The sequence below is a fragment of the Polypterus senegalus genome, chromosome 1 (genome assembly GCF_016835505.1).
Source record: "Polypterus senegalus isolate Bchr_013 chromosome 1, ASM1683550v1, whole genome shotgun sequence".
Lineage (NCBI taxonomy): Eukaryota > Metazoa > Chordata > Cladistia > Polypteriformes > Polypteridae > Polypterus > Polypterus senegalus.
The window spans coordinates 126,176,023-126,200,587 of NC_053154.1; the positions used below are offsets into that span (position 1 = coordinate 126,176,023).

The 24,565-nt window shown below is 35.8% G+C and overlaps 2 protein-coding genes across 2 annotated transcripts; both read left to right on the forward strand.

Annotated features, from left to right (window-relative positions):
• Positions 1–834: 834 nt before the first annotated feature.
• Positions 835–10,685, forward strand: LOC120518300 (extracellular calcium-sensing receptor-like). The gene is made up of 6 exons (XM_039741027.1): positions 835–989; positions 1,155–1,443; positions 2,103–2,912; positions 3,395–3,622; positions 7,415–7,538; positions 9,784–10,685. The coding sequence occupies exons 1-6, from the start codon at positions 901–903 to the stop codon at positions 10,683–10,685; spliced, it is 2,442 nt and encodes an 813-aa protein (XP_039596961.1). The 5' UTR covers positions 835–900.
• Positions 10,686–18,354: 7,669 nt separating this feature from the next.
• On the forward strand, positions 18,355–24,565 carry LOC120518307 (extracellular calcium-sensing receptor-like). The gene is made up of 7 exons (XM_039741041.1): positions 18,355–18,384; positions 18,560–18,717; positions 19,579–19,870; positions 20,805–21,620; positions 21,733–21,960; positions 22,687–22,810; positions 23,664–24,565. Exons 2-7 carry the CDS (start codon positions 18,692–18,694, stop codon positions 24,563–24,565), a joined length of 2,388 nt encoding a protein of 795 aa, XP_039596975.1. The 5' UTR covers positions 18,355–18,384; positions 18,560–18,691.

Sequence of the window (24,565 nt, forward strand, 5' to 3'; positions counted from 1 at the left end):
CTAACGTGTGAGAACCAAACAATGATGCAAAATTTTTTAAAAACTGCATGAAATCATTAATTTCTCATAACTATAATTAAAGTACACTGTTTGCCTTTAAAGTGCCGTATTTCATATTCTGAACTGCCGAATTCTGTATTTCAGCCATACCCTGCTCCTCACATGGTTTCCTGGAACATCCTGATTCAAATTTGCACAATTTCATGGACAGACTGTTATTTACTAAATGAGAGAAGCGTTTCGGCTTTCAAATGACACCACAATACACTTTCTACATTTCAGGGTTTTTTTGGTTTTTTTTTTTTGTAAAAATGCTTTTGAATCTTGTAAGTGTTAGTGTTGAAATTTGGATGCACAGTATCATTTCTTTGCCAACTATATAAACCCTGACTTGGCCTTCAATAATGAATATGTAGCTACAAACACTAATTTGAAGACAGGTGAAGCTTTAAAACACTAAAACTAAAGATATTGCTTGTAGATATTTCATCACATTTTCAGCAGTTACTATTAAATTGATTTGCTTTTGTTGATAACTATATTAGAATGCTTTGAAATGATTCCAGAAATCCAGGATTGTTATTGTATTCAAACATACTTCAAGAAAAAAATATTATATAATCACTGCATTTACAAATATAATGATCTAATGTATTTCTCAAACTTACTTTGGGAATTAGTGCCATATATCAAATTGCATTTACTTAAAACACAAGAGACGTAGCAAACTATATAAAGCATGTAATCAGAGGCTAGTTTTCATATGCAAAGCACCGATGCTAAATGGAAATGATATTCTTGGCAGTTGTATTACTTGTGCTGTTAATAAGAGCAGAAGAGCCATTATGTAGGCTACAAGCAAATCTCAGTTTCCCTCAGTTTTCCAAAGAGGGAGACATTATGATTGGAGGAATCTTTTCATTACACACAAGCAATAATCCAACAAAACCAACTTTTAACTCCTTTCCAGAACCTCTTCTATGCAAAAGGTAACATATATAATTTAACATTTTATCACCACGTTACTTTATAATATAATTTATAGTAATGCCTAACATGCCTAGAATATCAATTCAAATCTAAATGGTTCTACTAATAAATGTTCTCATGCATGAAAAGTAACCTATATTAAACTTTTGTATTCAATAATTCAGTTTAAATTTCAGAGAATTCCAGTTTGCAAAAACTATGATGTTTGCAGTTGAAGAGATTAATAACAATACCAGCATTCTTCCTAACATTTCATTGGGCTACAACATATATGATGCATGTGGGTCTGTACCACAGTCTGTAAGAGCAGCCATGGCTTTAGTTAATGGACAACAGGAAACAATCTCAGACAAATTCTGCACCAAGAGATCTGTTCATGCAATAATTGCACAATCTTCATCATCGCAGACTATTGCAATAGCCACCACCTCTGGCCCTTTCCGTGTGCCTGTGGTAAGACCTGCTTTGTCTACTTTTAATGTTAATTTTGTTGTCTTAAGTACATTTGGAGTGATAACATTGCATGTAAAGGGCCCCGTTGTTATAGTACTTCAGTTTCAGTATCTGTATCTAAAAGCCCCATCTAACAATTAAAGCCAAATTTTCACAATCTGTACCAATTGAAGAGTAATGGTCATTGCCCATCTACATATATATATATATATATATATATATATATATATATATATATATATATATATATATATATATATATATAATATATAATATATAATATATTACTTTTTTCTTATAATCCATTCAGTTTGTCTGTTTAGCCACTCTGATATTCCAAAGACATGCATGGTAGATTAATTGGCAGCTGTAAATTAGCAGCCGTATGGGTGTGGGTGAGTGTGATGGACTGGTAACCTATCACTCCCAAAAAAATATGTTCTGGTAAACAATATTTTTTCCACGTGGTGTTATTTTACTTTATAAATGATATAATGTTTCTAAATTCTAAAAACTGCATAAAAGACTTTATAAAAAGGAAAGAATGGATGAATAAGATTAAACAAATGCACATATTTTAGAACAGAGTAATCAACTTTATGTTCTTCACATATGAATTTTAATGTTTTTATAACTAACCTATCATTTTTATATAACAGATAAGTCACTTTGCAACCTGTGCATGTTTAAGCAATAGAAACGAGTTTCCAGCATTTTTTAGAACCATACCAAGTGATTATTATCAGAGTAGAGCAATGGCCCAACTTGTAAAGCATTTTGGATGGACTTGGGTTGGAGCAATAAGAAGTGACAATGATTATGGAAACTATGGAATGGCCACTTTTGTACAAGCAGCTCAACAGGAAGGAGTCTGCATTGCATATTCAGAGGCATTTTTTAGAACAGACCCCAGAGAAAAAATTCTTAAAATTGTTGAAGTGGTTAAAACATCCACTGCAAAAGTAATTGTGACTTTTCTTGCACAAGGAGATATTATTGTTCTGCAGCGAGAGCTTTTGCAGCAGAATGTAACGGGGCTCCAATGGATTGGAAGTGAATCATGGATTACTGATCGGTTCCTGGCTTTGGGAAATGGTTATAAAGTTCTTGGTGGTGCAATTGGATTTGCAGTAGGAAATGCTGTAATACCCGGCTTAAAAGAGTTTTTAATTAAGCTTGGTCCAGCTGAGATAATGAAGAACAATTTTGTAAGGGAGTTTTGGGAAACTGTATTTAGCTGCTCTTTTGAAATCCAAAACACATCTGAAAATCCTAATATTTGCACTGGATTTGAAAATCTGAGTAATATATATAATCAATATAGTGATGTATCCGAGCTAAGAATTTCGAATAATGTCTATAAAGCAGTATATGCTATAGCATGGTCTCTCCATAATCTTTTCTCATGTCAAAATTATCAAACTAATACTGGAAGTTGTTCAGTCAAACTTAATATTGAACCATGGGAGGTAAGAAACAAAATTATGATTCTATTTATATGTACAGTATTTATTTAAAGGTGCTATAATGATGACGCGACCAATACTGCTGCTTTAAAGCCCTAGTAGTCTGGTTTAGAAAGCCGGCTTGATCACTGCATGGTTAAAGTGTGCTCATTCTTCTCAGTCTGTATGTGTTTCTTTTATTTTTTTAATTTTTTTTATAAATGTGTATTTTTCCTTGAGATATTTAAGTTTAGTTCCCCACCATTCCTTCTATCATCCTACGGATGTCAAACTGAGGTAGAGTGTCAAATATTGATTGATCTAGTAGAGGTGAGAGGGCCCTTAATGTGTGCCATTCCATCTGTCTTGTGTTTAGGGCTGCTAAAATAAGCCTAACATTGAATTAAGGGGGTGCTGTAAGTGAATGAGTGGATAGTCATACACGTATATTAAAATTAAATTGTCTTGTTCTTTATAAACATTCATTTTGTTAATGATTCCTTCAGGTTTTAGATTACATTAAAAGGGTTAATTTTACAACCAAGAATGGAGAAAGGGTATATTTTGATGAAAATGGAGATCCAGTGGCGAGATATGAGTTAATAAATTGGCAGCTCACAAATGAAGGGTTCACTGAATTCATGACAGTTGGATTCTATGATGCATCATTACCTTCTGATAAACGATTTATCATGAACAATTCTAAAATTGTTTGGGTAAATGGCAGTGTTAAGGTAAGAGTTAAATTCATATGAGATATAATGATAGTGTTATTTAATCAGTTAAGGCATTATTAATTAGCAGCATTATCTTGCCTAAGAGTTAATATCCATCCATCCATTTTCCAACCCGCTGAACCCGAACACAGGGTCATGGGGGTCTGCTGGAGCCAACCCAGCCAAACACAGGGCAGGAACCAATCCTGGGCAGGGTGCCAACCCACCGCAGGACACACACAAAAACACCAAGTGCCAATCCACCTAGCCAGCATGTGTCTGGACTGTGGGAGGAAACCGGAGCGCCCAGAGGAAACCCACACAGACATGGGGAGAACATGCAAACTCCATGCAGGGAGGACCCGGGTCTCCTAACTGCGAGGCAACAGCACTACCACTGCACCACCGTGCCGCCCTGTTTTTGATATATACGTCTTAAAATATATAAACACCTATTACATTTAGCAGATTGCCTTTTCATATCAATATGTTGTAATGATGGAAAATTAATGCGAGGTGCATCACTTTCAAGATTGGTTCCTTCCTTGATCCAAATACTACTGGGTAGATTATCACTCATTTTATTCTTGTAGAGTGTTTTTCTTGTAAGTATAAAATTGTAACAAAAATATGACAAACTATGCAAAATGTTCATATATGTGAATACATATCTAAATGGAATTAAATATACATTTTTACATAACATATGAACAGCTTAAAATTTCATCCATCCACCTTTCCAATTCATCAACCTGTTGTGCCATAAAGAGACAAAGTCTATTCTAGAAGCAAAGGTCAAAAGGCATAAGGCAACTACAAATATGAGGCCAGTCCAAAACAAGGAAGCATCCTCAAAAGTCATTTTCAAAGTAAACTATAATGTAGTTCAAAGCAGCAGAAGACCTTATGGTGGATTACAAAATAATTCAAATGTAAGAAACATTAGTGAAAAATCCAGAGACACTGGTAAAAACCATCAATGTTATGTTGATTGAAAGTTAGAATTGATACCACAGCAGTCTGTAACTTTATAGTTGGTACAGTGGTATCTGTAGTACTAGTAGTAGTAGAAGAAGAAAACATTATAGTGACCTAGTCAGACATTCTCTCATAATATGAGGGAAGTAAATAAACATTTGCCAATAAATACCAAAACATCTCAGGTGTCTAACATGTTTATACGCTCAATATCACAACTGAGATATTAAATCAATGACAGTTACTAAACTAGATACTCCAGTTTTCCCCTTACGTCCCATATATGTGTGTTTTACAGTAGAACATTGATTATTGAAACTATCTAAGGACAAGTTTGGTTTAGCTAATTAAATAATTTGGATAATCAAAGATACATGAGAATACCTAGTTTATACAATACAAAGGGTGATTAGGCCTACAATTGCATTTTTATACACTGTTACTACTGTATTTTGAAATATAAAAAAAATAAAAGTTTATTTAGGAAGAGCTTTGTAAATAATAACCAAAATCTTCTGAAGAGACAATGTATACTATATTATTTTTATTTTAAACTTAGTTAACTGCTTTACAATAACCTTTTTACATAAACCACAAGAAAAAAATAAAATGACACAATTAATTGCATTTAAATAAGATTATATTGAATACTGGGAAAGTTTTTTAAGTACTATATGTAAACTTGAAATTTCTTTTTAAACATTTTTTTCGCAAAAAGTTCTCTCATCCTTTTAAACAGCAGCATCTCCTTAGGAATGTATTTAGACTGTTGTTCATATCATGCCATTCCAGTTTTTAACAATATACCATTATACCATATATGTATATTTGTACCATTTTACCATTTACTGTAGTTGTGCCTCATCTGCAGGCCTTTTCTCCATGTGCAAAAGCACAGGGAAATGTATTGTGGTGCAGAATGGTAAAAGGGAGTGGAAATAGATTGCACATACCTGCATGCATTTCAAGGGCACTTCTTTCCTGCTAAAATCCACTGGCCTTTTGTTTGTGGCCATTGGTGACCCTTAGAACAGTGATTGTTAAACTTGTTTTTCTTGTGACGCAATTTTGTCTATCGCTTGTCTTCATGACCCGTAACTGCTATGGAACAGCGGGCTTTTCCCATAACATTGCTTTGGGGTTTCCCTGTGTGGAGAACCACCACCGACTATCATCTGAGGGATGGGGCACCCTTGAAGATTCACAGATATACAGCACCCACAGGTTTGTTTCAGCCTTGCAAGCAGCAACCCATCGCTGCCCTTTCCACAAACATTTTGCAAATCTTTTGTGACTCTTTCTCATTCACTTCAATTGTAAATCACAAATCAACATGACCTAATTAGAGATATCTTGTTTATGAAACACTGTTGTAGAAAGATCCTGGCATGGATCAGCTTACAGAGTTAAGGAAAGTGACTGCTGATGGTATACCTCTGACATTAAATGACCGTTGTGAGGTCATGTAAATATGCAGCCAAATAGAAGCGGGTGTGGAAAATCGGGAGGCGTTGGAGGGCCTGGCTGCAAAAGAATTCTTAGGGGGCAATGTTTTTTCACTCAAAACAACTTTCAGTGAGTTTTACATTTCACAACTGGAAAATTGAATACAAAATGATTTTTTGGAAGAAACCTCACAAAACTATATGAGAAACAAACCTTTGCTGTTTCACTCACCACAAACTGTACTGCATTTATCTTCAAACAAATAATTGGAAATTAATGCATTAAGAAGCAGGAGTAATACTTTAGCATAACAACCAGCACACTAAAAGTAGATACTGTAAGTTTTTATTTATTTTTTTTTTGAGATTGGCGATGCTTCAGATAACTGGCAGCTTGAATGACTGATGTTTGGCTAGTCAACATTCTGATACATTTTGTTGGTTCTGAATTGACACTGTGATTAATGGGCCCTGTGGTGGACTGCCATCCTGTCCAGGGTAGGTTCCTGCCTTGTGCACAATATAGCTGTGATAGTGTGTGTCCGCCCATGACCCTGAATAGTAGGTTTGAGATCATTACATTATCACTTTGATTTTGCTCACAAAATAATACTGTAATGGCAGCATATAGTTACCAGATGCAGCAAGAATTACTTAAGTAACATTTTTTTAACACTAGAATCCCTGAAGCCTATGAAAAACTCGTAATCCCGGGACACCTTAAATTCCTTTCCTCATCAGCGTCTTTTGTTTTGCAAATGTGTCGATCAGCACAAGCAGCAAGTAGCCTGCTACCCCACCTCTACCCCCAACCTGCCCTCCTGATGGAGCTGAAGTCAGTTGCAAACTTCTCCCAGCTCAAGTCTCTTTATTGTGGTGTGAGGTGCCTGGAGTAGTATAGGGTAAATAATATATTGTTATTTGGAATACATACATTTCATGTGTGTTCTGTGTCTACAATGATCTCTGTAAGTGTAGGATGAAAAGAAATGTGAGGCAGGAAATGCTGCAAACATACCTAATTATTATTAATACTTAAGTGAAGTGTATAATGTGTGAAGACTTTAGTCCAAATATCAAATAAACATGTGCGCTTTTATTCAAGAATATAACCAAAGTAAAAAAAAAAAATCATTCAATTTATATTATATTGAAAGAATATGGAAACAATTTTGAGAAGTGCTATTTTAAATTACTTCAGTGCAAACAAGCACTATTAGATATTACTTCTGATATATGTCCTTATTGTTTATTTGTTGATCGGATAGATCTTACATTTGTACCATTGTAATTTTCAGGATTTTAAATCAGGTTTTTAAACAGTCTTGATTTCTAATCAAAGATTAAAAAAGAGAACTAAAAAAGACCTGTATCCTTCTGTTTTTAGGTGCCTATATCAGTTTGCAGTGTAAGCTGTCTCCCCGGAACCCGAAAAGCTATTCAAAAGGGAAGACCTGCTTGCTGTTTTGACTGTTTGCCATGTGCTGAGGGTGAAATAAGTAACACAACAGGTACAAAATTTTATATTCTAGAAAATAGAAAAAATGTTTACATATACAAACTATAATGCTGGTCCATGAAAGACTTCAATTAAAGCCAAGGCCACCAATAACATATCATCATTCACAACAACCCACTAACAGCCATCATCATCATCATTCTTATCAGCCTCAACATAATCATCATTATTTTCATATCTTGATGGGGATCACAGTAGCCACATGCTGAGTTGAGCTGACTAGGCCACCCTATCTTTACTAACTTCTTCATAAACTTCCTGGGGAATTCTAAGATACACCCAGACCAAGTCATCAGTCCAGAGTGTCCCGGGTTTGCAACAAGATGTTCTTGCAGGGGGCTGTGCTTTGTACACGTCCCATGGTAGGTGCTAAAGGGGCATTGTAACTACATGACCAAAACACCCTTTTATATGGAAGAGCATCAGTTCTAATCCAAGGTCATCATGCTTAGCAACCCTGAAGGAGGAGCAGAAGAGATGCCATCCTTAAAGTCCCAATATGGAGTGTATCTTAAATCATGAAAGGAGAGAAATGAAGATGAACCTTTAGTGGAGTTCAATGCCCATGTTAATTGGATGAAATTAATGTGGGTGTACTCTATGTGATTTTTACTTAAATTATGACTTTGAGACATTTGTATTGTATAGTAGTATAGTGTATTGTATAGTATAATGTAAACATGCAAGCAACATTCAGTTTTCCTCTCTGCATTTTAAAGTTGAATTGCGATGAACCTTTCAACAATGGTAACAAGCTCCAACTGTGTGGCTGGTAGTAGGGGAAGTGTGAGTATCCCTACAGCTTGCTAGGGCATCTCACATGTGGCATCTTCACAGAAGGAGAGAAACCTATTTTGATCATAAACTCTAGTTCCAGTGTAATTACTTTATACAGAGGAGTATACCCGAATCCGGCTCATGACTGGAGGGAGGCGGCCCCTTTTATTCCTACCCCGACGTGCTCCAGGTGCCTCCTGATGAGCTTCCTGTGGCACTTCCGCCACATGAGCATCCAGAAGCACTCCGGTTGTCTCTGGTAATACTTCCGGCAGCACTTACGGGTTTATCGGAAGTGCTGACGTCCAGGGCTCCTCATTTGTATGGGCAGCCCCTGGCGGTAGCCATGGGCCCCTATAGGGTTGAGCTTCCATGCATTCCCGTGACCACTTACCAACCAGGGCGGCTGCCCTCTTGTGGTCTGGGGTAGGCGTAGACCCTCTCCCAATCCTTCTAGGTGATCCATCTATATATATATATAATGTTAAGCTGGTATTTTTCAAGAAGCTCCGCGCAGCATTTTTGGACTGGGTCCGAGTGCACAACTTGTGTGACTCTGCCACCAGGCCCAGATCTAAGAGTTGGTTCTATGTCCCTGTTCTGGAGGGGCTCTATGCATATCTTTAGAAAATATTGTAGTTCATAATTCTAGGGTGGGCATAAGCAACCAACTTAATACAAATCATAGTAGTGTTATAAACAAATAAATCATATTAAATAGTGAGTGACATTGGATAATTTCAAAGCATGTAAGTATTTTCAAACATGTGTCAACTTGCTTTTTTAATCCTGTTTCAGATAGTTCTGTAGCACATTGACTGCTAACACTGTCATCGCATTTCTCCAAAGATCAGGGTTTAATTATTAACAATGCCTCTGTAGTCCAGTTTTCCACATAGCTTTACTATGAGTTCTGTGATTTCACAGCACATGCCTATGATATGTTGGTTAAGCTAACTGGCACTGTAACTCTGAATCTTGCTAAGGGAGACTGATTCTTCATGACACTCTAGTGGAAAGTCTAAGTTCAGAATATGGAAGGATGGATTTATAGTGGAAACTTTGTGCCTACAATGAGTCAACTAAAATGTTGAATACAGTTTAGTGGAACTGAAGTGCAACTGTTTCAACTTTAGGCATACACTGACTATATGGCAACATGTTGCATGTTCATAGCACATGAAAGTAAAATTTCTTTATACTCTGTACATGTGATATTAATGACTCTATAAGCCTATAGAAAATGACATATATTAACTTACATGACATACTACTTACTACACAGTAAAACAGCCTTGATTCCAAACAGGAAATGTATTTTTTAGTTACAGATTAATCATTGAAGGATTAAAATGCAACTTCCAAAACATTTAAAAATATACTACATTTGAGGTCACTAAATTTGTTTAAACATTATGGGTAAAAAAAATAATAAGTAATTTGTTTTCATTTTTTAACAGATTCTGTTGATTGTTTGAAATGTCCTCTTGATTTCTGGCCAAATGAGAAAAAAGACCTGTGCATTTTGAAAAACATGGAGTTCCTGTCATTCGGCGACATCATGGGAATTTTGCTTGGAACACTTTCACTCCTGGGAGCGAGCGCTACCATGTTCATCACACTGGTCTTCTTTTATTTTCGGGATACGCCTGTTGTTAGAGCAAATAATGCAGAACTAAGTTTTCTTCTCCTCTTTTCCTTGACCCTGTGCTTCCTGTGTTCTCTAACTTTCATTGGTCAACCCACTGAATATTCCTGTATGTTGCGTCATACAGCATTTGGCATAACATTTGTCATGTGCATTTCCTGTGTTTTGGCAAAAACAGTAGTTGTATTAATGGCTTTTAGAGCTACACTTCCAGGTAATAATATCATGAAATGGTTTGGTGTAAACCAACAGAGAGCCAGTGTTTGTACCTTTACTTTAATACAGGTCCTGATTTGTTCTCTATGGTTGGCTACTTCACCTCCATTTCCCTCTAAGAATGTTAAGCTTTATAAAGAAATTATCATTTTAGAATGTGACTTCGGGTCTGCAGTAGCATTCTGTACTGCATTAGGATACATTGGAATTCTTTCTTTAGTATGCTTTTTCCTGGCTTTCTTGGCTCGAAATCTTCCTGATAATTTTAATGAAGCTAAATTTATCACATTCAGCATGCTGATATTCTGTGCCGTTTGGATAACTTTTATTCCTGCTTATATCAGCTCTCCGGGGAAATTTACAGTTGCTGTGGAAATATTTGCCATTCTAGCATCAAGTTTTGCATTATTATTCTGTATTTTTATTCCTAAATGTTATGTTATTTTGTTAAAACCAGAAAGTAATACAAAGAAACATTTGATGGGAAAAATAAAATAATTGAATGCTTTTTGACTCTTGAACGTGTGAAATCTAGCAAAAACATGAGAGTGGATGGTGCACTGTGACATACAAGTAGTGCTAACAAAGGTTGGAAGTGCAAATATTATTTTTTTATATACTGTACTAACCCATCATGTACTATTTGCAAAATGTGTACTAAATTTTCTGCTGCCTACAATTTGACACTGTCTACAATTTCATGAGAAAGTCAGTTATCTGATGTCTTACTAATGAAAGCAGAAAATGTCTCAGGATGCTGTTCAAATGTTTCTCAGAAATGCTCAGTTTATTTTTTAATTGTTGACTGCATCCTCATTTTTTTATCTGGCTTCTACGCATTCATAAAAAAATGGATGTCTGAAAATACTACTGATGGAGACATAGTAATCCTAAAAGATTACCCCCCTAGTGGGGCAGTCGATTAATGAAACAAATTAGGTTACAAGGGAGCACAAAGAATAATTCAGCAATGATGATTATTTTCAATTCTTTCCACATGATGAATATACCTATATTATTCCATGCAAATGCAACCCATAATATTATGAACCTTTCATGTTTTGTGGTCAAATACTTGTGACAATAATTACTTTTCTTTTCCATTTCATCACACTTGAATTTATTTATTTACAGTAAATAAAGTGAAGATGGATTCAAAGCTACCCAGCAACCCTGCTCTGAAATAGTGGGTTTGGCAGATTGCTGGTTGAATGGATGGATGGATATTAAAATTTCTTAACTGCTAAATAATTACCTGTTTAAGTTTCCTCATTATCATTAAAAGCATTTATTACAAAATGTAAAAAGTGGCAAGTGCAATACAATTCAAATATACTTTCCTGCTGCAAAGTTAAAAGTTTGAAAATGACTTCTCACCATGTACATTAAACCTGTGCTTACAAACTGTTTTAAGATGACACCTCACACTGCAGGAGAATGTGCTTCTAATTACAAATGCCCTTTGCTGATGATGTCTTGTTCTCTGAGTTTATTACCAATCTCAGTCCTGTTAATGTTTTTAGTAAAATGTCAGCAATCAACATTTATTTATATAGCACATTTTCATACAAAAAAATGTAGCTCAAAGTACTTTACAAAATGAAGAATAGAAAAATAGAAGACACAATAAAAAATAAACATAAGTCAACATTAATTAACATAGAATAAGTAAGGTCCGATGGCCAGGGTGGACAGAAAAAAAAAAAAACTCCAAAGGCTGGAGAAAAAAATAAAATCTGTAGGGGTTCCAGACCAAGAGACCGCCCAGTCCCCTCTGGGCAATCTACCTAACATAAGTCAAACAGTCCTCTTTGTATTTAGGGTTTTCATGGAAGGACCTGATGATGATGGTCACGTAGACTTCTGGCTTTCAGTCCATCAATGTTGGTGCATCATGATGCTTTGAGTAGGTGGTGGTGGCGCAGGCCGCCACCACAAAGAAACCGGAAAAAGAAACAGAAGAGAGAGTAGGGGTCAGTATGGATTTTGGAGCCACTGTGAATAGTTATTATGAAGAACTGAACATACAGAGTATCAGTATTAAGTTAAAGTGAAGTTATAAAAAGGCCATGTTAAAGTAATGTGTTTTCAGCAGTGTTTTAAAGTGCTCTACTGTATTTGCCTGGCGAATTCCTATTGGCAGGCTATTCCAGATTTTAGGTGCATAACAGCAGAAAGCTGCCTCACCACTTCTTTCAAGTTTAGCTTTTGGAATTATAAGGAGACACTCATTTGAAGATCTAAGGTTGCGATTTGGAATATAAGGTGTCAGACATTCCGATATATAAGATGGAGTGAGATTATTTAAGGCTTTGTAAACCATAAGCAGTATTTTAAAGTCAATTCTGAATGACACAGGCAGCCAGTGTAGTGACATCAAAACTGGAGAAATTTGTTCAGATTTTCTTTTCCTAGTTAGGATTCTAGCAGCTGCATTCTGCACTAGTTGTAAATGATTTATGTCTTTTTTGGGTAGTCCTGAGAGGAGTGCGTTACAGTAATCTAGTCTACTGAAAACAAAAGCGTGAATTAATTTCTCAGCATCTTTCAATGATATAAGAGGTCTAACTTTTGCTATGTTTCTTAAGTGAAAAAATGCTGTCTTAGTGGTCTGATGAATATGCGATTTAAAATTCAGATTACAGTCAACAATTACCCCTAAGTTTTTACTTCCGTCTTAACTTTTAATCCTACTGCATCAAGTTTATTTCTGATAACCTCATTGAATCCATTATTGCCAATTACTAAAATTTCAGTTTTTTCTTTATTTAGTTTGAGAAAATTACTATTCATTCATTCAGAAATACCAGTAAGACATTGAGTTAGTGAATCGAGAGAGTCGGAGTCATCAGGTGCTATTGATAAGTACAGCTGTGTGTTGTAACCTGTGATAATCTGACCTAACGGAAGCATATAGATTGAGAACAGCAGCGGACCCAGGATAGAGCCTTGTGGAACACCATATAGAATATCATGTTTAGAATAGCAAGTTGAGGCATCTTTGTCACTGAAACACCACAACAATAATCACTGTCATGTGGATATTTTATCACTATTAGTAACTAGGTTTACAGAACAATGGATACAAGCCCTTGATTATAGAGTAGTGTTACATGCTTCATTGATGCAGACACCACCTCTTTTCAAGGTACTTTGACTTAAATATTATAATCTTTTTTTGGCACTCCCATATCATAAATGTGGACTTGATTCCTGCAAGCAACACTTCAGTAACAGGATACACTAGTCACTATTAGGAATGAGTTGATCTACTAAAACACAATGATTATAATAATAATATTATTAATAATATTAATAATAATGTGATTCCTCACCCTTCTGCGTAAATCTAGACAAAGTGTACATGTATAACTGACAACCTTTATGTGAAGTTTATGCAAACTGTAATGCTGCTTGCATTAGAGAAACAAACACTTATAAAGACTTTTATTATTGTGAGGCATGGGATGTGTTAGGATAGTTGATAATTCAGCTGATCCTTTAGCTAAGTCATCCTGTTTAAGTAATAGAAAGGATTTATACAGAAATTGTGCCCAATGGCACATATAAAGCTAAATAAAGAGCTGTTGTCACTAACTGGTTGAGAGCTCTAACTCTATCGAGCATTGGTCCAGAATGTGACACCACCTTCTGTGAGCACTTCGACTATATAGTCCTCTGAGCAGAAGGTGTGGAGTCAGTTGTCCACATCAGGTGTCTTTTCTTGGTTGTGGGAACAGAAAGAGACAATACTGTTAGTGACAGAGCCCCCTCTCACCCTGGGGTTGAATTGCTCAGAAGGTTGCTGCTCCAAATCCTGTGAATCCCCAACTTGCAGGGAAAACTTGGGGGTTAGCGGCAGCATTGGCACTCTAGCCACCATGCAAAAACCTCCTACTGTTGCAGTGTGGTGCTGAGGTGTGACCCATTACACATGGGTCCCAATCTGGGTGGTTTGTCGTTTGGTGGTTGTATTAATATGCTGTATCAGCACGTCCTCACAAACTCCTCCTTTTCCTATATATATACTGTATAGTGACTATGTGGGTTCTGCTCCATGCTTCCGCTTCTCCTCAGGGAGCCTCTCGGACCCAACACCGTCTGTAATATAACCGGATGAACTGGACAATGAGGGCACCAAACGAAGCAAGAGGGTTGTGGAAAAAGGTGTAAGTGCCTTTATTCAATAAAAGAAATCCAAAAACAAAACAGTGCCCACATAAAGTGCAGTGCTTCAAGTGTTCATAAATAAATAACCCATAAAATCAGGTAAAATCCAGATGTTCAAAACAAGGCTAAAACAAAATTAAAACCTGCGGCAGACATTTGGGATCACACCAGCCAAGCACAGCTCCATCTCAGTCTCTCCAGCTCACCCAAGAATTGCTCAGCAGGAGAGACTTCAGCCACCGCAGTTCTCACACTACCGACCCCCGTCTTGGCTGCCTCCACCAGTGTCTGCCAGACCCCTTGGGGTCAGTTGTACTTCCATCTTCCTTCTCGCACTCATAGTCATCCCTCAGATCCCTAGGGCAGACTTCTGCACTCCTCCAGCACCAAGGGTTATTGGTGCTCTCATAGTTTTGCTGAAGCCAGTCACATAATATATACATCTGAAGATGGCCATGAGTGAATTTTGCTTAAAAGTGGGTGGTAGAATTAGACAGCTCACTGAATGTCTCATTTCTAAACAAATCCAACACCTCACAAAGGCGGCAATCAATTAGCAGCGGTGATTTCAAACTGCAAAAAGCAGTTTTGCTCTTGTTAACTTTGTCCGACAGAGCGCAAGCAGTGGTTTATGATGAACCATTTGCTGTTAAAAAGTATCCTAAAAAAAACTATAAGGCATACAAATGTGTGTTGCCTGTGCAGCGAGTACATTGCACATGTTAAGAATAAACAACCTATTACAAGCAAAAAAATTTTATGTAACATCAGATTATACAGTGGCATTCAAAGACATCAATGGGCGAGTTGTAAACATGAAGAATATGTTGTTGTAGTGTGGTGTGTGCTTTCTGTTGTTTATCATTACAACAATGGTGTAGGAGTCGAAAGAATTGGCAGCTATGCTTGTGAAAACATGAACTGCAAAATATGCATTTGAAATAAACGGTGCGTCACACATCATCAAAAGGACTGCCGCTACAGAGCTGATAACAAAGAGCCACAGTAGATGCAGATTTCAGTACTCAAAACACCAGAATCATCAAATTTGCCTAACAACAACAGTAAACCACTGACAAGGCTGGAGGAATTAAGGGTGGGTGTTTCATGAGGAAGCCCTGTGAATGTAGCGATTGCAGTGCCAGATTTTGCTTCTATTCACAACAAATGTTTTGTCCTCAGATGTGTATTCACTTTTACGAAACACATCTGTCCCCACAAGATAAGTGATCTAAAAATTAGAGAAAGAGACAAAAGAATTAATCTAGCAAAGAATGAAACTGTACAAAGAGTAAACATAAGGGAGATATAAATAAAAACAATGTACCAAATTAATAAACAGAAAACAAATTGATAAGGCCGTTTTCATTTTAGAAGTTTTCCGACAACACTAATGTTTTCAGATTATTTTTGAAATTTGTCATCCACATTAAAATGCTAAAAATCTGTACCGTAAACCTACCCTATTGGGCATGCACAGACAAGCACTTGGTTTGTTTATGGCGCAAACTCAAGTTAAACTAAAATGTGTAAAGAATGAGAGAAAAAACCCTAAACCTAATTCTTTGTCTAAACACAAAAAGAATTAAAACTGCTTTCAAATATTACAAGTGAGTGTGCAGTTGCCATGGCCTTAGAAAATATAGATTGGGAGTCCCGAGAAAATAGAGCAAAATATTGGAATATTTCAATGCAAAGTACTCATTGGCTGATGCAAAGATATCAGGAAGGGACTATCTTCACAGTAAAGATGGGATCACAGAGGGTGTCATCAGAACAAGCTGAAGTCAGTGTCTCATTACAGGCTAATTATATATAAACATTTATTTTATTTTTATCTATTTTTCCCATCCACACTGCTACGCGAAACCCTGTGTTTTGTAATTTATACACTTTTGGCTGCATTTTCAAAATTATCCAAAAACACTGTTTCAATGTGAATGGAAAGCCAATCCAAATAACAAAATATGCCCTTTCAAATATATCTCTGTTGGTTTGGACTAGGTCTATCTTTAATGCTTGTCGTCCAATATATTCAATGGGGTTGCTTATGCACTTGCCCCTTCACCTGAACACTGTGCCACAATGTCAAAAACAGCTCCCCTTTTCTTTCCTCTTGATGACTCACTCTATCTATTAGCCACGGCCTTTGTTTTGTTTTTCGTTGTTCCTGTCTAGTACTTACCCATAACACCTCTACACTCCATATTTAGTTTACCTATACCCAAGGACCAACTGTATACTGAATTCGTGATCTGCTTTTAAGGCAGTTCTCCAAAATCACTTTCAGAGTCCTGTAGCCTTTTACCCAGTGTTGCCCCTGTTAGACCCATGTCTCTCTGTATTCCTTGGTCCCAATGAACTAGGTACACCTGGTTTATTCATTTTCTTCCTCATAAAAGAACATGTGTCTGCATTTGTACTATATCATTACATTGTGCTTCCACCTGCAGTTTCGGGGAATTTACCAAGGCCTTCACCAGTCCAGCTCTCTGGTCAGAAGGCCAGACATAAAAGATAACAGTGAAGTTGCCTGTCCTCAAATACAGTAAATGGCAGATGGCCCCTTGTCAGCTATCATCCCACAGTAGTATTTAAAGGGTTCTCCTATTACAAGTGTAAGTTCTTCTCCCAAAGGGGCTATACCGTGCTTGCATCTTTTTGCTCCCTTTCTTCCTGGTATCTCCTTTCCATGGCAACACTTCTTATATAACATAATATAAAATAATGTAACATAACTGACTCATGCATGCTGTAGAAGATGAAGACAAGAAGTCAGTCTATTCCAGAGCCCAATTAAGGACAATCTCATACTCTAAAGGGGTCTGTTTGGACCTGCTTATTAAAAGAATATGCACATCGTTAAGGATGTGGGGAGTAAAACCAGAGTATCTTGAGGACAATCCAACCAGATGTAGGGAGAATGTGCAAACTTCACATAGACAATCACTAGTGACTAAAAATGCAAACACTTTGCCTGGCTCATCAAAAGAGTCTGAGCAATAAATGGAACCTTTTTAAAAGCAACAACAGAGTCTGCTAGCTCAGTCTTGTGTCTCTTATTTTCTTACATTCCTGAGGCCTCTAGAAAGTTTAATTCAAAGCGGTAGAGCAACAGAAATTTCTTGACCTCTAGGCCCTCAAAACAAATGTCTTTTACAAGGTACTCTATTGTATTTTGGCTAGCCTTCATTGTTAACACCAACATGATGGACTTATCTTGCCATGTGTGTCTTTCAGGACATTGCAGGCTATGTTGTAAACCAGCTACTGGGAATTCCAAAGTCTTGATCCAACACTGAGGACATTATTGATTTTTTATTGATCTCTGGCTCCCAGGGTGGGAGTGCCTTCTTATTTGAAAAACTATAGTCAGGTTTGATGTTCTTGTGTGAATGCACATTTTCTTTTCTTGTTTTGAGTTTGAAATAAAGTATGGGGTTGCAATCACAAAAAGGAGTTCCATGTGAAATTTTGAGCACCACAGAATCCTCTGCAGCAACAGTAAATATCTAACATTCCCAATGCTGTCAGGATAGGCCCTCCCATAACCCTACACTGGAGGAAGCCTGTTTGAGACCAGTATGATATGGAATTAAGTAATTATTTTTAAGACTTATATTTTTATGTATTTCTTTGCTTTCTGCCCATTTTCCAGCTGTATTTTGCAGACAGAAAACATAAATATAAATTTGACTGCATGATGATCCATGAAAACACATGATGGAGATACATTATCTACTTGGCAAGAACAAAGTTTTCATGATCCAAATATTCCTCTGAACCCCCCCAACTCCAGCATGCTCCACTTAGCTTTATCCATAGCCCTTGGGGGAACAGTGTTTTTGTGTATGTGTACAAAGAATAGGAATATATATAAACACTTAAAAAATAAATATATTCATTTACAAAACGGGCTTTAAAAGAACAGTATCTAAGGTTATTTTATCCTGTAGTTACAATTTAAAATGCCATAGATGAGAAACAGCAATTTGGTTACTCTTTTTTGTTTATTTGCTCTACTGAAGCTGATTAAAACTGTATTACCTTAGAGATTTACTGCTTTTAATCAACATCACTTTTTGATACTTACTGAGACTTGCAGTAAATATAGTATAAATAGGCCAATGGAATAAATCCTAAAATGGGATCACTTGGCAATGTTGCTCTTTAATATACTTTTGCTTGCTCTTGAAACAAAGGCAAAAGAACCTGAGTGTATCTTACAAGGAAAACCAGGGAATCCACAACTTTCAAAAGAAGGTGATGTTATTATTGGAGGAATCTTTTCATTTCACAGTAGTTGGGATGGCATAAAGGCTAACTTTACAACTATGCCAGAAGTAGTGAAATGTAAAGAGTAAGTACAACCTTCAAATTAATACAGAATGCTATGCACAGAATGTTGTTGTTGGAGACTGTATACATGTCTGTAAATGTATGAGTGTATATATATATATATATATATATATATATATATATATATATATATATATATATATATATATATGAAAAAGTCATCAATGATTTGTAAAAGTACTCATTGTTAAATAAAAATAATGAAAACAATAGTAATATTAATAATGTACCACATTTAATTTAGGAAAATTGTAGCTGAAATTCCTTTTTTCGCATTGAAGAAAACATTTACAAAAAATGATAGTGGATTTAAAACATTTTTTATCAAATTACTACAACCAGACTTCACATTAGGGTAATATTAGTAATGTGGTAGATTTAATAGGTTACTAAAATTATAACCAAAAGAACATGAAAAAAAAGTTACCAATTATGAGGAAGTCGAATTATTATTTGGTCTTATATTCAAAACTTGTTCTGAATTTTCTCTCACTGTTTATTGAGTAACTGTGCTAAAACACTTACGGGAATATCGGAACATCTTAAAGTGAAGGTCTCTACTTTGTGATTTTTTTTACTAATGTCAAATGATGATTATTATGATTACTGAAGAGGAGAAATGTCAGAAAATTGTGAGACACTTACTTTTTTGTTAATGTTCCATTATGCAGTTTTATGTATTTAAAATAAATATTAGCTAGCAATTAAAACTTGCACTTTGACGAACCAATAAAGAATTCCTATTAGATATATAGGCTTTTCCTGACTTTATATTTTAACTCTTTTACTCTGTTTAGTGCCACTGCATAATGCCAACTATTAATGCACCTTGAAAATACAGCATTAATGGTGTCTGTTTAAGTTTAAATTTTAGAGACTTCCAATTTGCACAGACAATGATCTTCGCAATAGAAGAAATAAATAACAGATCTGATATACTACCTGGAATTTCTATAGGATACAACATTTTTGATTCTTGTGGTTCAATAACACTGTCGATAAAATCGGCAATGACTCTAATGAAAGGCCAGGAGGAAGAACAGAGCAATATATCATGCAAAAAGCAAAATACTGTTCATGCAATCATTGGAGAGTCAGCATCTACACCTACTATTGCGATTTCATCAACAACTGGACCTTTTCACATACCAGTGGTGAGAATTCCATTTTATTTTTTGTAGCCTAAAGGGATCCATAAATTTATTAAGTGCACATTTCAAATCTGTGACATGTTTCCTGTGAAACGCAATTAACTTGCAGTAAATGGCACGGTTTAGGTAAAATAGATGCCTGATTTAATGTTTATTTGCTATATGCCTTTACATCTTTACTGTGTCCTGTTTTTGGATTCTTGTGCTTTTAAATTTCATTTTCACATTTTGACTACAATCAACCTAGCAATTTCACAAGTTTTTTCTTATTGAGGTTTTGTTCTACCTAACCCGATGTTTTAGACTAATTATTTTGTGAACTTGTTTTGCTGACTATCTACTTTCCTTTTCGATTTGTATTTGTCTCATTTTCATCTAGATGTAATTCTTAATATGGCACAATGCATCAAATCTATCACTAGCTGCTTCATTTGTTTCATTCTCAGCCATAGGAAGTTGTAGCTACAAGTGCTTATGAAAGATTAAAATCTGACATGGATAGAGAAAAGTGTAATACAACAGACTCAAAAATACAATATTTTTAGAGCAGGATTTTGCTTCAAATCACTTTAGCTACATATTGTGACTATAGGTCAAATCATTTTTATCCCTAAACGGTGTAATATTTGCAAATAAGATACAGTATAAATGGAGATCACTTTATAAGTTCACTCTGGTTTATTGTGTGAGCATTTTAACCTCTGATGTCTGATCACATTTTTATTGAGAATAGAACAGTTATGGAGATTCTTCAGTCATAGACAACTGAGACAATTAACACAAATGGTAACCTGATGCCTTTTGTGGTATGTGTGTTCTTCTTCATGGTTCTACATAAATAAATGAGTGTTCAGTTTTGTTTTACCTTTTAAAGTTTCTGTTTCTGTATGCTCCATCTGCACAATGATTACTGCTCTTTTTTTTCCTTTTGGTTCAGATCAGCCATTTTGCTACATGTGCATGTCTTAGCAATAGGAACGAGTTTCCTGCTTTTTTCAGAACTATACCAAGTGATTACTATCAAAGCAGAGCCTTGGCACAACTTGTAAGACAATTTGGATGGACCTGGGTAGGAGCAATAAGAAGTGACAATGATTATGGCAACAATGGAATGGCAACATTTGTGCAGGTTGCACAACAAGAGGGAGTCTGTATCGAGTACTCTGAGGCTTTTTCCAGAAATGAGCCTAGAGATAAAATTCTAGCACTAGTAGAAGTCATCAAAAAATCATTATCAAAGGTTGTGGTTTCTTTTACATACCATTTAGACATGGCAGTTTTATTAAAAGAGTTATCCCTACAAAATATTACTGGTTTACAATGGATAGGCAGTGAATCCTGGATTACAGATAAATATCTTGCATCTGGAGATGGTTTCAAAGTTCTTGGAGGAGCAATTGGATTTTCAATTCCCAATGCTGAAATATTAGGCCTGAAAGAGTTTCTACTTAAGGTTCATCCCTCAGATTCACCAGGCAACACTTTTTTGAAAGAGTTCTGGGAAACCGTTTTCAAATGTACTCTGCCCAATAAAAATGAAACAGATGTTATTAACCCCTGCTCAGGTTCAGAAGATTTGGGAGAAATAAAAAATCAGTTCACAGATGTTTCTGACTTGCAGATTTCAAACAATGTATACAAAGCAGTATATGCCATTGCCTATTCTCTGCATCATCTGTTTAGTTGTAAAAATTATGATACCCGTCCTGACAATATGACTTGTGCAAATCAAACAAGCATCCAGTCATGGCAGGTGAGAAATTCAGGTTAAAAAATTTGAAGTAAGGAGATCAAAAAAAGACCAATAAAAACAGCAAGTGATTATAAAATTCTAAAGGTAATCTGTGTTTCTCATTACATTTTAGGTGTCACAGTCTTTACAAACAGTTAATTTCACTACAGCAAATGGAGAAAGTGTCTATTTTGATAAGAATGGAGACCCTGCAGGCATATATGAACTAGTAAATTGGCACTGGAGTAAAGATGGAGGGACTGAATTTATCACCATTGGTTATTACGATGCATCACTGCCAAAGGGACAAGAATTTAAAATGAACAATAAAAGCATGGTGTGGGCTGGAAATCAAAAACTGGTAGCTATCATCCACTTTCTACAATACTTTTTTAACTTATTGATACCAACAGGGCCCAATTTAGAAAAAATACAGAAGCACTCTATTTGAAATATCCTGTGTTAAGTTGTCCACAAGAATTAATAACGCTGCAATTTAACTGAGACAATCATTCTTATCTGTCCTATTAGACACGTTTAATACAAAAGCCTAGAGTATCATTTCCTAGATTTTAGTTTGAAATGGTTAGGGTGTAGTTTCTGTTATTCCTGTCTTATTTATTAGAGCAACATTTTCATATAATAAAATTGAAATTTACTTATGTTCCATAAATCTTAGGTGAAAGAAACAGTGTAAGTGCTGCTACCTCATAAATCCAGCATCCTGGATTCATAAATCCTGACCTCAGTCACTGTCTTCATGGGTTTTGCTCCGGACACTATAAGCTTCTTCCCACATTCCAAAAAAAGCATGTGCTTGGTGAATTGATATTTCTGATTTGACCCCATGTAGATGTGTAGATGTGTGTGCGACAGGGTGTCCAGAACCGGTTGAAACATCTAGCATTTCATTTAAACCACATAAACAACTAACATCTACTGCATGGCAAAATGCTGCCATGAAAACTTAACAGTTTGTACCAACAACACATGTAGCTTTAATCTTGAATTAACAATAATAACATCTTGGCTGTAGTGGCAGTTATAACTGTTATAATATCCTAAAGGCACTGTCATTTTCTTTTAGGTGCCTAAATCAGTGTGCAGTGAGAGCTGCCCTCCAGGAACTCGAAAAGCTGTTCAGAAAGGAAAGCCAGTCTGCTGTTTTGACTGTCTACCATGTGCTGAAGGGGAAATCAGCAATCAGACAGGTACTTCTTTTATAGAAAAAGATATGAAACTAGAAAAATGTTTCACTATTAACTGAGGAAGATAGTAATTGAAAAAGAAATTGTTTTTATTCACTATTTTGACGAATAATCTACCTTTTTGCAAGCTTTTCAAGCAATGATATTTTAAAAGTTTTAAAAGACTTAAAACACAACACATTATAAATTCTTCTATAATGAACTAAACTGACTCTGCACAAGTGAGTATGCCATTTGTTGGACTGATACCCTGTCCATTGTTGGTGGCAATGTTGCAGCTGGGGTTGATGCCAGATCCATGTGATTCTGAATCAAAATAACTGAATAAGAAAATGGAAGAAAGAAACATTTAAAAATAGGATTTATTATATCATTTAATGATCTACATACGTGGCAAATTACATTTTTTTTAAGATATACCTCATGCATTAACTAGATTAAACCTCCTGCTTTCTTAAGTATTGTGTTGCTACGAGTGGCTGTCTGCTCCAGCAACATATGGAATAAAGTAGAGTCCAACTCTGGGTTGGCACCATTATATTGCAAGGCACATCCACATTCTCACTAATATCCAGTCAACTTAGGTAATTAAATAAACATAATTTGCCTGCCTTTTGAATAGTGGAAGAAAACTAAAGCATGCAAAGAAAATTCTTGCACTTAGAAAGCACCCAAGATCCACTTACAAAGTGACCAGGCCTGGAGTCAAATCCAGGTGCTGAGATGTGAAGCAGAAGCACTAACCACCATGGTCAACAGGCTTTTTCATTTTTTTAAAAAACTTTTATTAGCTCAACATTTTAATTGCATGTGTGTGGTAATGGTAAGATTAATATTACCTTTTTTTTTTTTTCAGATGCCATTGACTGTATAAAATGTCCTATTGAATACTGGTCGAACAAAAAAAGGAGTCAGTGTGTCTTCAAAGAGATTGAGTTTTTGCAGTTTACAGAAATTATGGGCATACTATTAGTTATACTCTCTCTGCTTGGTATATTTTTAACTATAATTATTGCAACTATATTTTACTACTACCGTCATACTCCAGTGGTAAAGGCAAACAATTCTGAACTCAGTTTCCTTCTTTTATTTTCATTGGCTTTGTGTTTCCTTTGTTCTCTTACTTTCATTGGCCAGCCCTCTGAATGGTCCTGTAAGCTACGACATACATCATTTGGCATAACATTTGTGTTGTGCATCTCTTGTGTTTTGGGGAAAACAATAGTAGTGTTAATGGCATTTAGAGCCACCCTGCCGGGGAATAACTTAATGAAATTGTTTGGACAAACCCAGCAGCGTTTAAGTGTTTTTATTTTAACACTTGCTCAAATCATTATCTGTGCTGTATGGTTAATATCATCTCCTCCAATCCCTATCCAAAATATGAAATATTACAAAGAAAAAATAATTTTAGAATGTCATGTAGGATCTGATGTTGCCTTTTATGCTGTTTTAGGGTATATTGGGGGACTTTCTTTACTTTGCTTTGTTCTTGCATTTCTGGCTCGTAAGTTGCCAGACAACTTTAATGAGGCTAAATATATTACATTCAGCATGCTGATATTCTGTGCTGTTTGGATCACTTTTATTCCAGCTTACATCAGCTCACCTGGTAAGTTTACTGTAGCTGTAGAAATATTTGCTATTTTGGCTTCAAGTTACAGTTTGCTTTTTTGCATTTTTTCACCAAAGTGTTATATAATCCTTTTACAACCTGAAAAGAATACAAAAAAACATTTAATGGGTAAGACTCCATAA

What these genes read in the sequence shown, in the direction of transcription:
- LOC120518300 (XM_039741027.1), top strand. Translation starts at nt 901, where the DNA reads ATGATTGGAGGAATCTTTTCATTACACACAAGCAATAATCCAACAAAA. An exon ending in GCCCTTTCCGTGTGCCTGTG is followed by an intron (nt 1,444 to 2,102) that starts GTAAGACCTGCT and finishes TTTATATAACAG; the next exon opens with ATAAGTCACTTTGCAACCTG. An exon ending in TGAAATAAGTAACACAACAG is followed by an intron (nt 7,539 to 9,783) that starts GTACAAAATTTT and finishes ATTTTTTAACAG; the next exon opens with ATTCTGTTGATTGTTTGAAA.
- LOC120518307 (XM_039741041.1), top strand. Translation starts at nt 18,692, where the DNA reads ATGCCAGAAGTAGTGAAATGTAAAGA. An exon ending in GAAGTAGTGAAATGTAAAGA is followed by an intron (nt 18,718 to 19,578) that starts GTAAGTACAACC and finishes TGTCTGTTTAAG; the next exon opens with TTTAAATTTTAGAGACTTCC. An exon ending in GGAAATCAGCAATCAGACAG is followed by an intron (nt 22,811 to 23,663) that starts GTACTTCTTTTA and finishes TTTTTTTTTCAG; the next exon opens with ATGCCATTGACTGTATAAAA.